Source organism: Thalassophryne amazonica, chromosome 4 (genome assembly GCF_902500255.1).
Source record: "Thalassophryne amazonica chromosome 4, fThaAma1.1, whole genome shotgun sequence".
In the NCBI taxonomy this organism is placed as follows: Eukaryota; Metazoa; Chordata; class Actinopteri; order Batrachoidiformes; family Batrachoididae; genus Thalassophryne; species Thalassophryne amazonica.
The window spans coordinates 143,301,957-143,317,404 of record NC_047106.1 but is presented as its reverse complement, the minus strand read 5'-3'; the positions used below and the strand labels follow the sequence as shown (position 1 = coordinate 143,317,404).

Here is a 15,448-nt window from a genome sequence, read left to right as displayed (position 1 = left end):
TAAAGTTTATAGTTAGGGCTGGATCAGGTGACCCTGAACCATCCCTTAGTTATGCTGCTATAGACGTAGACTGCTGGGGGGTTCCCATGATGCACTGAGTGTTTCTTTCTCTTTTTGCTCTGTATGCACCACTCTGCATTTAATCATTAGTGATTGATCTCTGCTCTCTTCCACAGCATGTCTTTTTCCTGATTCTCTCCCCTCAGCCCCAACCAGTCCCAGGAGAAGACTGCCCCTCCCTGAGCCTGGTTCTGCTGGAGGTTTCTTCCTGTTAAAAGGGAGTTTTTCCTTCCCACTGTCGCCAAGTGCTTGCTCACAGGGGGTCATTTTGACCGTTGGAGTTTTTCCGTAATTATTGTATGGCTTTGCCTTACAATATAAAGTGCCTTGGGGCAACTGTTTGTTGTGATTTGGCGCTATATAAATAAAATTGATTTGATTTGATTTGAAACTCCTTGACAGGGTGAAAAGCTCAACTATCCAGGAGGGATTCTGTGTAGAGCTGCTGCTTCTTCACATCAAAAGGAACCATCTGAGGTGGTTCAGGCATCTGGTGAGGATGCCCTCTCGTGGTCATCCCAGGGAGGTTTTCCAGGCAAATCCAACTGGGAGGGGCCCCCATGTAAGACCCAAGGGGGGCCCAGGTAAGACCCAGGACATGGTGGAGCATCAAGGTATCCCCAGTAAGAGTTACAAGACTTGAAATGTGGTATAAGCTGCTTGGCCTGCTGCCACCATGACCGAGACCCAGATAAGTGGCAGAAAGTGAAAATGACATTTTGAGAGAGGTATCATCCCAGCAGACTGCAAGAAAATCATGATCACCTGGACTGAAACACTGCAGTCTGGGTACTAGCCGGATCTCTGTATTGAGTCAGGCTCGGTGTGGGTATTAGCCTGATCCTGATCCCTGTGCTGGGTCAGGCTCAGCCTGAATGTGGTGCTGGTCAGGTCTCTCATATTTACAAGCTTGAATCGAGTTTCCTGCCTCTGACTCTGAGAAGGCTGAGATGCTGGCCATGAGTCTTGATGTTCAGCACAGATGCAGATCCATTGCTATAATGTCTCACATAACTTTGTGTTCTCAAAGTCTTTTTGTTCTTCTTTATTTGATTTTTTACTGTTTTCTTAAAGGAACTATTGTGTTGAAAAGAATTTTCATGGTTGTGTTAAAAACACTAAATAAGTACAGTGATTATAACCATCATCATTAATGTTATTTTTGTGGTTTCTATCAGACTTCATATTACTGAAATAGATTTAAACTGGTTTTAAATACTTTAAGGAGTCAAAGATGAAGTGGAATAAAGAAGTGAAGGTCCTCACCTTTCCTCTCCTTCAGGTACTCAGGGTCAATCAGGATGACGCCATCTACAGGAAGGAAATGTTTCAGCACATTCTATGAAGATCTGGAATACATCAGCGGATTAGATGGAACATTTCTACTTACCAACAGGTTCCACCAGGTCCATGTGATCCACAAAATCCCTCTTCCCCAGATAGACGGTGAGCTGAAGGAGGAGCAACACCATTACAAATACAGCAACTGATCAATCAGAATGCACTCAGGGGCACAGCAGCCCATTTCATGGCCTCTAATGGTTTGATCCATGAGGACACCTTTGGCAGGTGTCACAATGTCGCGCATGCACGAGGTGTCGCGCTCACTTGCCCCTGGTTTGGGGTTTGGGAGTTTTCCTTCTTGGTTTCCTTTTACTCTTTGGCTTTTTGGCTGCTCCCCGTGCTCATCTGTATCTGCTCAGAACAGTGACATGGTTTCCCTCGTGTGCTGCTGCTGACTAACATGAAGCAGCGTGTTGTTCTCCTGCCCTCAGTGTGTCCAAATGGAAACAGTCCCTGTCACCCCGTCACTCTGGTTCCCTTGTGATGCTGGCTTCTCTTCACCCGCAACAATCATTCCGAGCCCTTTATTGGGAGGTCGTCATTCCTCTTTTTCCCACCAGGACTTTGAGATTCAACTCTGAGCTTGAGCCTCTTGTCACCTCAGTCACCTCACCTCTCCTCTCTCAGGTTTCTCCTCACGTTGCATCCCACGCTTGTCTTTGACTTGGATCCAAACTCTTGTTTCTGACACCTCGACCCAATGCTGTTCTGAGTCTTCTTTATTTTGTTTTTGTTTTTTTGGTTTTTTTAGGATTTTTCTGGCTTTGTGATTCTCCCTCTGGACAAATGATAAAACGTTTCTTCTGTCTGATGGTAAAGAGACTGCCTTTACATCTGCAGCTTGGGCTTGGTGAGCCTTTTGGACACCTCAGTTCATGACTGACTGTTATTATAAGACTGTTTTAACCACAGACAGATGGTGAAGGATGTCTGAGTCACACACTGTTACACAAAGCAAGAACTGTTGAGCTGCTTTTGTCATTTCCACTGCCTGAATGCTGTTAAATAAACTGGATTTACCACCAGCACCTCTGTTCTGCAGCGGAGTTATTCCGGGTCAGATCCTGGCACCAAGTGGCTTCACTCTTGTTATTGTTCAACCATCTGTCCAGCCAGCCTACCTGCCATGATTCATCTCTTCATCCATCCATCCATCCATCCATGTATCATCATCATACATCCATGTAACCATCAGCCAAACATCCATCATTTGTCTATCCAATCACCCATCATCTGTCCATCCAACAAGCCTACCCACAATTCAGCCAAGGAGCAACCCATCATCAGTCAACCATCAACAGTCTGCCATGCACCACCCACCATCATTTCAATCAAACATCAGATATTGAAGATGACTCACCTTTCCATTGGGACTGGCCTTCTTAAATACTCTGAAAAAACCCACAAAAACAAACAGGAAACCCAGTCAGAGCATTAAAGTGAACTATGTCATGGTTTATAACAAAATAAAATAAAAGAGACAGAAGCTGTGGAACTGAAAAAACATGATCTGGAAAAGGGGGGAAAGAGCTGAAATTTAAAAAAATGTAGAAATTATTCCTATATCCAAAGTGAAAGAAAAAAATTGGCAAAAAGGTTTTATTTTATTGTATTCATTTTGGGGTGGTACAGTGGGTTAGGGTTTAGCACTGTTGCCTCATGGTAAGAAAGTCCCACATTCTTTTCCGACCTGGTCCTTTCTGTGTATGTTTGGGTTATTGTTAGGGTTAGGGTTAGACACTGTCAGCAGGGCAAAGGCATCCAGAGTCCAAACCACAGTCCAGAGTCTGAGCACAAGATAATCAAAAAACACGGCATGCTAACAAAAAAAGAATATGGCCTGAGGACAAAAATCAGGACTGGACTGGATACCAGCTGGCAAAGAGTGACAAGACCCATCCTGCTGCTAAAGGTCACCAGAAGAAACAACTAATTAACTCAAATTGGGTTTATATATATATATATATATATATATATATATATATATATATATATATATATATATATATATATATATATATATATATATAAGTATGTATATATACATATGCATGTATGTGTGTGTGTACATATATATATATACATACATATTGTATTTCTACCTCATTTCTTATGTCATGTACTGTTACAAGTATTATTTTTATTGCTTATCCTCGCACACGCTGTTTGATGAACATTTTCCTCTACTTGCACCCATTTTGTGTGTTTTTTAAGAGCAGACGTAACGTGAATTTCTCCTCTGTGACATCAATAAAGTTTATCTTATCTTATCTTAAATTTGAGTATGTGTCTATATACGAGATCTGTCCAAAAAGTAATGGACCTTTTTATTTTTTTCAAAAACCATATGGATTTGAATCACGTGTGATTGCATCAGCCAAGCTTGAACCTTCGTGCGCATGCATGAGTTTTTTCATGCCTGTCGGTTGCGTCTTTCGCCTCTGAGCAGGCTTTGTGTGAGCAGTGGTCCACCCCTCTGATCGTTTTTTTTATTGCGAGTAAATGTCTGAACAATTTGGAGTTTTGCTGCATCAATTTTTTTCCAGAAACTGTGAGAGACCTCCAGGTGGACACCGTTTGGAAAATTAATATGGCTTTGAGGGACGATTTTATGGGGATTACACAGATTAAGGAGTGATCCAGATGGTTTAAAGACCGCCCAGAACTGCTGAGAGCGCGCCGCGCCCCGAGCGCAGATTGACAGGCTCCAACCCCGCTGGAACAACCAGATCATTTCCAACGTGAAGGCTTTGTTGATCCAGGACATCGTCTGACTTTCACAAAAAGGCAGAAGGCGTGGACATCAGCACTTTTTTGGCACATTCCACTGTTACAGGAGTTTTTTTCATGGAAAGAAAAGCGGAGGGACGCGCCACGGAGCCGTTCATTACGCGGGACAAAACCACCTCCATGTTGGTCTCACAGGACGGCTTTCAGGTGGCTTTCAGACGGCTGTCGGTTGCTTTTCAGTCGTGTGATTATCCGAGAAATTGAGCATGAGCTGGACATGCCCCAACATGTCCTGTGAGGCTTCATCGCGGCGTTGCGTTGCGCCATGCGGCTCCACCCCGACGCGCGGAACTCAGCTCCTCTTTCCATGACAAAAACTCCTGTAACAGTGGAATGTGCCGTTCATTTCTAAACTGGACGCTGTGTTGATCTGGGACATCGTCTGACTAGCACAGGAATTGTGAAAACACGTGGACATCAGCACTTTTTCGGCACATTGAGACAGATGTGCGGAGGATTTCGCGCGTCGGCACGAAGCAGCTCAGGACGCGCAGCAAAAAAAAACACCTCCGTGTTGGAAACCATTCAGAAGATTCAGACGGCTTTCGATGGCTTTCAGTTGAGTGAGTATCCGAGAAATTATGTAACAGCTGGACATACCCCAACATGTCCTGTGAGACTTCCAAGACGGACGTGTTTTTTTGCTGCGCGTCCTGAGCTGCTTCGTGCCGACGCACGAAATCCTCCGCACGTCTTTCATTACAAAATCTCCTGTAACAGTGGAATGTGCCGCAAAAGTGCTATGTCCAGCTCTGTTGCCATTTCTGTGGTAGTCACATGATGCCCCGGATCAACACAGCATTCAGTTTAGAAATGATCTGGTTGATCCAGCCTGTCGAATGGCCGCTCGGCGCCGCGCGCCCTCCGCCGCTGTGGGCCGTCTTTAAAAAGGTTTTAACAGTCCATAATTCGAGTGACGCTGACAGAATCTTCACCGATATTCAACAGAATCTATCGAATGGTTTCCAACTGCCTGTCTCTAACAGTTTCTGAAAAAAATTTCAGGGAGCAAAGCGGCAGTCTCTCAGCAAGTTCTCAGCCAAAAGAAATCCCACGAGGGGGGTGGACCACTGCTCACTCAAAGCCTGCCCACAGGCGAATGACGCAACCGACAGGCATGGAAAAACTCGAAGGTTCAAGCTTGGCTGATGTAATCACACGTGATTCAAATCCATATAGTTTTTGAAAAAAATAAAAAGGTACGATATTTTTGGACAGACCTCGTATTTGAGTCTGTATGTATATATTTGAGTCTGTCTGAATATATTTGAATCTGTGTGTATATATTTGAATCTGTATGTATATATTTGAGTCTGTATGTATATATTTGAATCTGTATGTATATATTTGAATCTGTGTGTATATATTTGAATCTGTATGTATATATTTGAGTCTGTATGTATATATTTGAATATGTGTGTATATATTTGAATGTCTGTATATATTTGAATCTGTGTGTATATATTTGAATCTGTGTGTATATATTTGAGTCTGTCTGTATATATTTGAGTATGTGTGTATATATTTGAATCTGTATGTATATATGTGAATCTGTGTGTATATTTGAGTCTGTGTGTATATTTGAGTCTGTATGTATATATTTGAGTCTGTATGTATATATTTGAGTCTGTGTGTATATATTTGAGTCTGTATGTATATATTTGAGTCTGTATGTATATATTTGAATCTGTATGTATATATTTGAATCTGTGTGTATATTTGAGTCTATGTATATATTTGAGTCTGTATGTATATTTTTGAGTCTGTATGTATATATTTGAATCTGTATGTATATATTTGAGTCTGTGTGTATATATTTGAGTCTGTATGTATATATTTGAGTCTGTATGTATATATTTGAATCTGTATGTATATATTTGAATCTGTGTGTATATTTGAGTCTATGTATATATTTGAGTCTGTATGTATATTTTTGAGTCTGTATGTATATATTTGAATCTGTATGTATATATTTGAATCTGTGTGTATATTTGAGTCTGTGTGTATACGAGGTCTATTAGAAAAGTATCTGACCTTATTATTTTTTTCAAAAACCATATGGATTTGAATCACGTGTGATTACATCAGACATGCTTGAACCCTCGTGGGCATGCGAGAGTTTTTTCACGCCTGTCGGTTACGTCATTCGCCTGTGGGCAGTCTTTGAGTGAGGAGTGGCCCACCCTCTCGTCGATTTTTTTCATTGTTTAGGAATGGCTCAGAGACTGCTGCTTTGTTTGATCAAAATTTTTTCAAAACTGTAAGGCACAACTGAGTGGACACCATTCGATAAACTCAGCTGGTTTTCGGTAAAAATTTTAACGGCTGATGAGAGATTTTGGTCTGGTAGTGTCGCTTTAAGGACGGCCCACGGTGCCTGATGGCGATCTGCGCTTCGAGGCGGCAGCGTCTCGCCGTTTCAAGTTGAAAACTTCCACATTTCAGGCTCTGTTGACCCAGTAAGTCGTCAGAGAACAGAGAACTTTCAGAAGAAGTCGGCATGAGGAGTTTATTCGGACATTCCATTGTTAACGGATATTTTGTAATGAAAGAACGTGCGGGCAGAGTCGCATGTCGGGCCGGACCTGACCGCGGGGAGTCGCGACAGGAAAAACACCTCCGTTGGAAACCTTAACGGGCAAGTTGGAACATGCCCAAGCTGTTAAACAATTTCTCAGTTACTCAGTTGTTGAAAGCCATCAAAAGCCGCCTGAATTTTACAAATGGTTTTCAACACGGAGGTGTTTTTCCTGTCGCGGCGCACACAGATTTGTGGAGTCGTCACGGAAACGACTCGGCGAATTTGCGCGCACGTCTTTCATTACAAAATGTCTTTAAACAGGGGAATGTCCGCATAACGTCCTCATGCCGGCCTCTTCTGAATCTTCTCTGTTCTCTCACAACGTCCTGGGTGAATTAAGCCTTAAATTAGGATGTTTTCAGGTCGAAACAGGCCGAAGACGGCACCAGGAATCGCTGCACGATGTCCTGCTCTTTGGGAAATACTTACAGCGACAGAAACACACCATAATCTCTCATCAGCCGTTAAACTTTTCACCGAAAACCAGCTTAATTTCTCGAATAGTGTCCACTCGGATATTCCTCACAGGTCCAGAAAAAATTTTGATAAAGCAACGCCGTCTCGAGCAGCGTGTGAAACAAAGGAATTCAGCCGAGAGGGCGGGACCACATCTCACTCTAGGCCTGCCCACAGGGAAATGACGTCACCGACACGCGTGAAAAAACTCACGCATGCGCACGAGGGTTCAAGCATGATTGGTGTAATCACACGTCATTCAAATCCATATAGTTAAAAAAAAATAAAAGGGTCGGTTTATTATCTAATAGACCTCGTATTTGAGTCTGTATGTATATATTTGAGTCTGTATGTATATATTTGAATCTGTATGTATATATATTAATCTGTGTGTATATTTGAGTCTGTGTGTATATTTTAGTCTGTGTATATATTTGAGTCTGTATGTATATATTTGAGTCTGTGTGTATATTTTAGTCTGTGTGTATATATTTGAGTCTGTATGTATATATTTGAATCTGTATGTATATATTTGAATCTGTGTGTGTATTTGAGTCTGTGTGTATATTTGAGTCTGTATGTATATATTTGAATCTGTATGTATATATTTGAATCTGTGTGTATCTTTGACTCTGTATGTATATATTTGAATCTGTGTGTATATTTGAGTCTGTGTATATATTTTAGTCTGTGTGTATATATTTGACTCTGTATGTATATATTTGAATCTGTATGTATATATTTGAATCTGTGTGTATATTTTAGTCTCTGTGTATATATTTGAATCTGTATGTATATATTTGAATCTATGTGTATATTTGAGTCTGTGTGTATATTTTAGTCTGTGTGTATATATTTGAGTCTATGTGGATATTTGAATCTGTGTGTATATTTGAGTCTGTGTGTATATTTGAGTCTGTGTATATATTGAGTCTGTATGTATATATGAGTCTGTATGTATATTTGAATCTGTATGTATATATTTGAATCTGTATGTATATATTTGAGTCTGTGTGTATATTTGAGTCTGTGTATATATTTGAGTCTGTATGTATATATTTGAGTCTGTGTATATATTTGAGTCTGTATGTACATATTTGAATCTGTATGTATATATTTGAGTCTGTGTGTATATTTGAGTCTGTATATATTTGAGTCTGTATGTACATATTTGAATCTGTATGTATATATTTGAATCTGTGTGTATATTTGAATCTGTATGTATATATTTGAATCTGTGTGTATATTTGAGTCTGTGTGTATATTTGAGTCTGTGTATATATTTGAATCTGTATGTATATATTTGAGTCTGCATGTATATATTTGAATCTGTATGTATATATTTGAATCTGTGTGTTTCTTTGACTCTGTATGTATATATTTGACTCTGTATGTATATATTTGAATCTGTATGTATATATTTGAGTCTGTATATATATTTGAATCTGTATGTATATATTTGAATCTGTGTGTATATTTGAGTCTGTGTGCATATTTTAGTCTGTGTATATATTTGAATCTGTATGTATATTTTTGAATCTGTGTGTATATTTTAGTCTATGTGTATATATTTGAATCTGTATGTATATTTGAATCTGTGTGTATATTTGAGTCTGTGTGTATATTTTAGTCTGTGTATATATTTGAATCTGTGTGTGTATATTTGAGTCTGTGTGTATATTTGAGTCTCTGTGTATATTTTAGTCTGTGTGTATATATTTGAGTCTGTATGTATATATTTGAATCTGTGTGTATATTTGAGTCTGTGTGTATATTTTAGTCTGTGTGTATATATTTGAGTCTGTATGTATATATTTGAATCTGTGTGTATATTTGAGTCTGTGTGTATATTTTAGTCTGTGTGTATATATTTGAGTCTGTATGTATATATTTGAATCTGTGTGTATATTTGAGTCTGTGTGTATATTTTAGTCTGTGTATATATTTGAATCTGTATGTATATATTTGAATCTGTGTGTATATTTGAGTCTGTGTGTATATTTGAGTCTGTGTGTATATTTTAGTCTGTGTGTATATATTTGAGTCTGTATGTATATATTTGAATCTGTGTGTATATTTGAGTCTGTGTGTATATTTGAGTCTGTATGTATATATTTGAGTCTGTGTATATATTTGAGTCTGTGTGTATATATTTGAGTCTGTGTGTATATATTTGAGTCTGTGTGTATATTTGAGTCTGTGTGTATATATTTGAGTCTGTATGTATATATTTGAATCTGTATGTATATATTTGAATCTGTGTGTGTATTTGAGTCTGTGTGTATATTTGAGTCTGTATGTATATATTTGAATCTGTATGTATATATTTGAATCTGTGTGTATCTTTGACTCTGTATGTATATATTTGAATCTGTGTATATATTTGAGTCTGTGTATATATTTTAGTCTGTGTGTATATATTTGACTCTGTATGTATATATTTGAATCTGTATGTATATATTTGAATCTGTGTGTATATTTTAGTCTCTGTGTATATATTTGAATCTGTATGTATATATTTGAATCTATGTGTATATTTGAGTCTGTGTGTATATTTTAGTCTGTGTGTATATATTTGAGTCTGTATGTATATATTTGAATCTGTGTGTATATTTGACTCTGTGTGTATATTTGAGTCTGTATGTATATATATGAGTCTGTATGTATATATTTGAATCTGTATGTATATATTTGAATCTGTATGTATATATTTGAGTCTGTGTGTATATTTGAGTCTGTGTATATATTTGAGTCTGTATGTATATATTTGAGTCTGTGTATATATTTGACTCTGTGTATATATTTGAGTCTGTATGTATATATATGAGTCTGTATGTATATATTTGAATCTGTATGTATATATTTGAATCTGTATGTATATATTTGAGTCTGTGTGTATATTTGAGTCTGTGTATATATTTGAGTCTGTATGTATATATATGAGTCTGTATGTATATATTTGAATCTGTATGTATATATTTGAATCTGTATGTATATATTTGAGTCTGTGTGTATATTTGAGTCTGTGTATATATTTGAGTCTGTATGTATATATTTGAGTCTGTGTATATATTTGAGTCTCTATGTACATATTTGAATCTGTATGTATATATTTGAGTCTGTGTGTATATTTGACTCTGTGTATATATTTGACTCTGTGTATATATTTGAGTCTGTATGTATATATATGAGTCTGTATGTATATATTTGAATCTGTATGTATATATTTGAATCTGTATGTATATATTTGAGTCTGTGTGTATATTTGACTCTGTGTGTATATTTGACTCTGTGTATATATTTGAGTCTGTATGTATATATATGAGTCTGTATGTATATATTTGAATCTGTATGTATATATTTGAATCTGTATGTATATATTTGAGTCTGTGTGTATATTTGAGTCTGTGTATATATTTGAGTCTGTATGTATATATTTGAGTCTGTGTATATATTTGAGTCTCTATGTACATATTTGAATCTGTATGTATATATTTGAGTCTGTGTGTATATTTGAGTCTGTATATATTTGAGTCTGTATGTATATATTTGAGTCTGTGTATATATTTGAGTCTGTATGTACATATTTGAATCTGTATGTATATATTTGAATATGTGTGTATATTTGAATCTGTATGTATATATTTGAATCTGTGTGTATATTTGAGTCTGTGTGTATATTTGAATCTGTATGTATATATTTGAATCTGTGTGTATATTTGAGTCTGTGTGTATATTTGAGTCTGTGTATATATTTGAATCTGTATGTATATATTTGAGTCTGCATGTATATATTTGAATCTGTATGTATATATTTGAATCTGTGTGTTTCTTTGACTCTGTATGTATATATTTGACTCTGTATGTATATATTTGAATCTGTATGTATATATTTGAGTCTGTATATATATATTTGAATCTGTATGTATATATTTGAATCTGTGTGTATATTTGAGTCTGTGTGCATATTTTAGTCTGTGTATATATTTGAATCTGTATGTATATTTTTGAATCTGTGTGTATATTTTAGTCTATGTGTATATATTTGAATCTGTATGTATATATTTGAATCTGTGTGTATATTTGAGTCTGTGTGTATATTTTAGTCTGTGTATATATTTGAATCTGTATGTATATATTTGAATCTGTGTGTATATTTGAGTCTGTGTGTATATTTTAGTCTGTGTGTATATATTTGAGTCTGTATGTATATATTTGAATCTGTGTGTATATTTGAGTCTGTGTGTATATTTTAGTCTGTGTGTATATATTTGAGTCTGTATGTATATATTTGAATCTGTGTGTATATTTGAGTCTGTGTGTATATTTTAGTCTGTGTGTATATATTTGAGTCTGTATGTATATATTTGAATCTGTGTGTATATTTGAGTCTGTGTGTATATTTTAGTCTGTGTATATATTTGAGTCTGTATGTATATATTTGAATCTGTGTGTATATTTGAGTCTGTGTGTATATTTGAGTCTGTGTGTATATTTTAGTCTGTGTGTATATATTTGAATCTGTATGTATATATTTGAATCTGTGTGTATATTTGAGTCTGTGTGTATATTTGAGTCTGTATGTATATATTTGAGTCTGTGTATATATTTGAGTCTGTATGTATATATTTGAATCTGTTTGTATATATTTGAGTCTGTGTGTATATTTGAGTCTGTGTGTATATATTTGAGTCTGTATGTATATATTTGAATCTGTATGTATATATTTGAATCTGTGTGTATATTTGAGTCTGTGTGTATATTTGAGTCTGTATGTATATATTTGAATCTGTATGTATATATTTGAATCTGTGTGTATCTTTGACTCTGTATGTATATATTTGAATCTGTGTGTATATTTGAGTCTGTGTATATATTTTAGTCTGTGTGTATATATTTGACTCTGTATGTATATATTTGAATCTGTATGTATATATTTGAATCTGTGTGTATATTTTAGTCTCTGTGTATATATTTGAATCTGTATGTATATATTTGAATCTATGTGTATATTTGAGTCTGTGTGTATATTTTAGTCTGTGTGTATATATTTGAGTCTGTATGTATATATTTGAATCTGTGTGTATATTTGACTCTGTGTGTATATTTGAGTCTGTGTATATATTTGAGTCTGTATGTATATATATGAGTCTGTATGTATATATTTGAATCTGTATGTATATATTTGAATCTGTATGTATATATTTGAGTCTGTGTGTATATTTGAGTCTGTGTATATATTTGAGTCTGTATGTATATATTTGAGTCTGTGTATATATTTGAGTCTGTATGTATATATTTGAGTCTGTGTATATATTTGAGTCTCTATGTACATATTTGAATCTGTATGTATATATTTGAGTCTGTGTGTATATTTGAGTCTGTATATATTTGAGTCTGTATGTATATATTTGAGTCTGTGTATATATTTGAGTCTGTATGTACATATTTGAATCTGTATGTATATATTTGAATATGTGTGTATATTTGAATCTGTATGTATATATTTGAATCTGTGTGTATATTTGAGTCTGTGTGTATATTTGAGTCTGTGTATATATTTGAATCTGAATGTATATATTTGAGTCTGCATGTATATATTTGAATCTGTATGTATATATTTGAATCTGTGTGTTTCTTTGACTCTGTATGTATATATTTGACTCTGTATGTATATATTTGAATCTGTATGTATATATTTGAGTCTGTATATATATATTTGAATCTGTATGTATATATTTGAATCTGTGTGTATATTTGAGTCTGTGTGTATATTTTAGTCTGTGTGTATATATTTGAGTCTGTATGTATATATTTGAATCTGTGTGTATATTTGAGTCTGTGTGTATATTTTAGTCTGTGTGTATATATTTGAGTCTGTATGTATATATTTGAATCTGTGTGTATATTTGAGTCTGTGTGTATATTTTAGTCTGTGTATATATTTGAATCTGTATGTATATATTTGAATCTGTGTGTATATTTGAGTCTGTGTGTATATTTGAGTCTGTGTGTATATTTTAGTCTGTGTGTATATATTTGAATCTGTATGTATATATTTGAATCTGTGTGTATATTTGAGTCTGTATGTATATATTTGAATCTGTCTGTATATTTGAGTCTGTGTGTATATTTTAGTCTGTGTGTATATTTGAGTCTGTGTGTATATATTTGAATCTTTATGTATATATTTGAATCTGTATGTATATATTTGAATCTGTGTGTATATTTTAGTCTGTGTGTATATATTTGAGTCTGTATGTATATATTTGAATCTGTGTATATATTTGATTCTGTGTGTATATTTGAGTCTGTGTATATATTTGAGTCTGTATGTATATATATATGAGTCTGTATGTATATATTTGAATCTGTATGTATATATTTGAATCTGTGTGTATATTTGAGTCTGTGTGTATATATATATGAGTCTGTACGTATATATTTGAATCTGTATGTATATATTTGAATCTATGTGTATATTTGAGTCTGTGTGTATATTTAGTCTGTGTGTATATATTTGAATCTATGTGTATATTTGAGTCTGTGTATATATTTGAGTCTGTATGTATATATATATGAGTCTGTATGTATATATTTGAATCTGTATGTATATATTTGAATCTGTGTATATATTTGAGTCTGTATGTATATATATATATGAGTCTGTATGTATATATTTGAATCTGTATGTATATATTTGAATCTATGTGTATATTTGAGTCTGTGTGTATATTTTAGTCTGTGTGTATATATTTGAATCTGTATGTATATATTTGAATCTGTGTGTATATTTGAGTCTGTATGTATATATTTGAGTCTGTGTATATATTTGAGTCTGTATGTACATATTTGAATCTGTTTGTATATATTTGAGTCTGTGTGTATATTTGAGTCTGTGTATATATTTGAATCTGTATGTATATATTTGAGTCTGCATGTATATATTTGAATCTGTATGTATATATTTGAATCTGTGTGTATCTTTGACTCTGTATGTATATATTTGACTCTGTATATATATATATTTGAATCTGTATGTATATATTTGAATCTTTGTGTATATTTGAGTCTGTGTGTATATATTAGTCTGTGTGTATATATTTGAGTCTGTATGTATATATTTGAATCTGTATGTATATATTTGAATCTGTGTGTATATTTTAGTCTATGTGTATATATTTTAATCTGTATGTATATATTTGAATCTGTGTGTATATTTGAGTCTGTGTGTATATTTTAGTTTGTGTGTATATATTTGAATCTGTATGTATATATCTGAATCTGTGTGTATAATTGAGTCTGTGTGTATATTTGAGTCTGTGTGCATATTTGAGTCTGTATGTATATATTTGAGTCTGTGTATATATTTGAGTCTGTATGTACATATTTGAATCTGTTTGTATATATTTGAGTCTGTGTGTATATTTGAGTCTGTGTATATATTTGAATCTGTATGTATATATTTGAGTCTGCATGTATATATTTGAATCTGTATGTATATATTTGAATCTGTGTGTATATTTTAGTCTATGTGTATATATTTTAATCTGTATGTATATATTTGAATCTGTGTGTATATTTGAGTCTGTGTGTATATTTTAGTCTGTGTGTATATATTTGAATCTGTATGTATATATTTGAATCTGTGTGTATATTTGAGTCTGTGTGTATATATTTGAATCTTTATGTATATATTTGAATCTGTATGTATATATTTGAATCTGTCTGTATATTTGAGTCTGTGTGTATATTTGAGTCTGTGTGTATATTTGAGTCTGTGTGTATATTTTAGTCTGTGTGTATATATTTGAATCTGTATGTATATATTTGAATCTGTTTGTATATATTTGAGTCTGTGTGTATATTTGAGTCTGTGTATATTTTGAATCTGTATGTATATTTGAGTCTGCATGTATATATTTGAATCTGTATGTATATATTTGAATCTGTGTATATATTTGAGTCTGTATGTATATATATATATGAGTCTGTATGTATATATTTGAATCTGTATGTATATATTGAATCTATGTGTATATTTGAGTCTGTGTGTATATTTTAGTCTGTGTGTATATATTGAATCTGTGTGTATATATTTGAGTCTGTGTGTATATTTGAGTCTGTATGTATATATTTGAGTCTGTGTATATATTTGAGTCTGTGTGTATATATTTGAATCTGTTTGTATATTTGAGTCTGTGTGTATATATGAGT

At 34.2% G+C, this 15,448-nt stretch overlaps 1 protein-coding gene across 1 annotated transcript in view; it reads right to left on the bottom strand.

Annotated features, from left to right (window-relative positions):
• arrb1 (arrestin, beta 1) overlaps positions 1-15,448 on the bottom strand; it is a 261,216-nt gene that overhangs the window by 240,466 nt on the left and 5,302 nt on the right. The window contains 3 exon segments of the mRNA XM_034168704.1: positions 1,327-1,371; positions 1,451-1,511; positions 2,765-2,795. Coding sequence (XP_034024595.1) covers positions 1,327-1,371; positions 1,451-1,511; positions 2,765-2,795 — 137 coding nt within the window.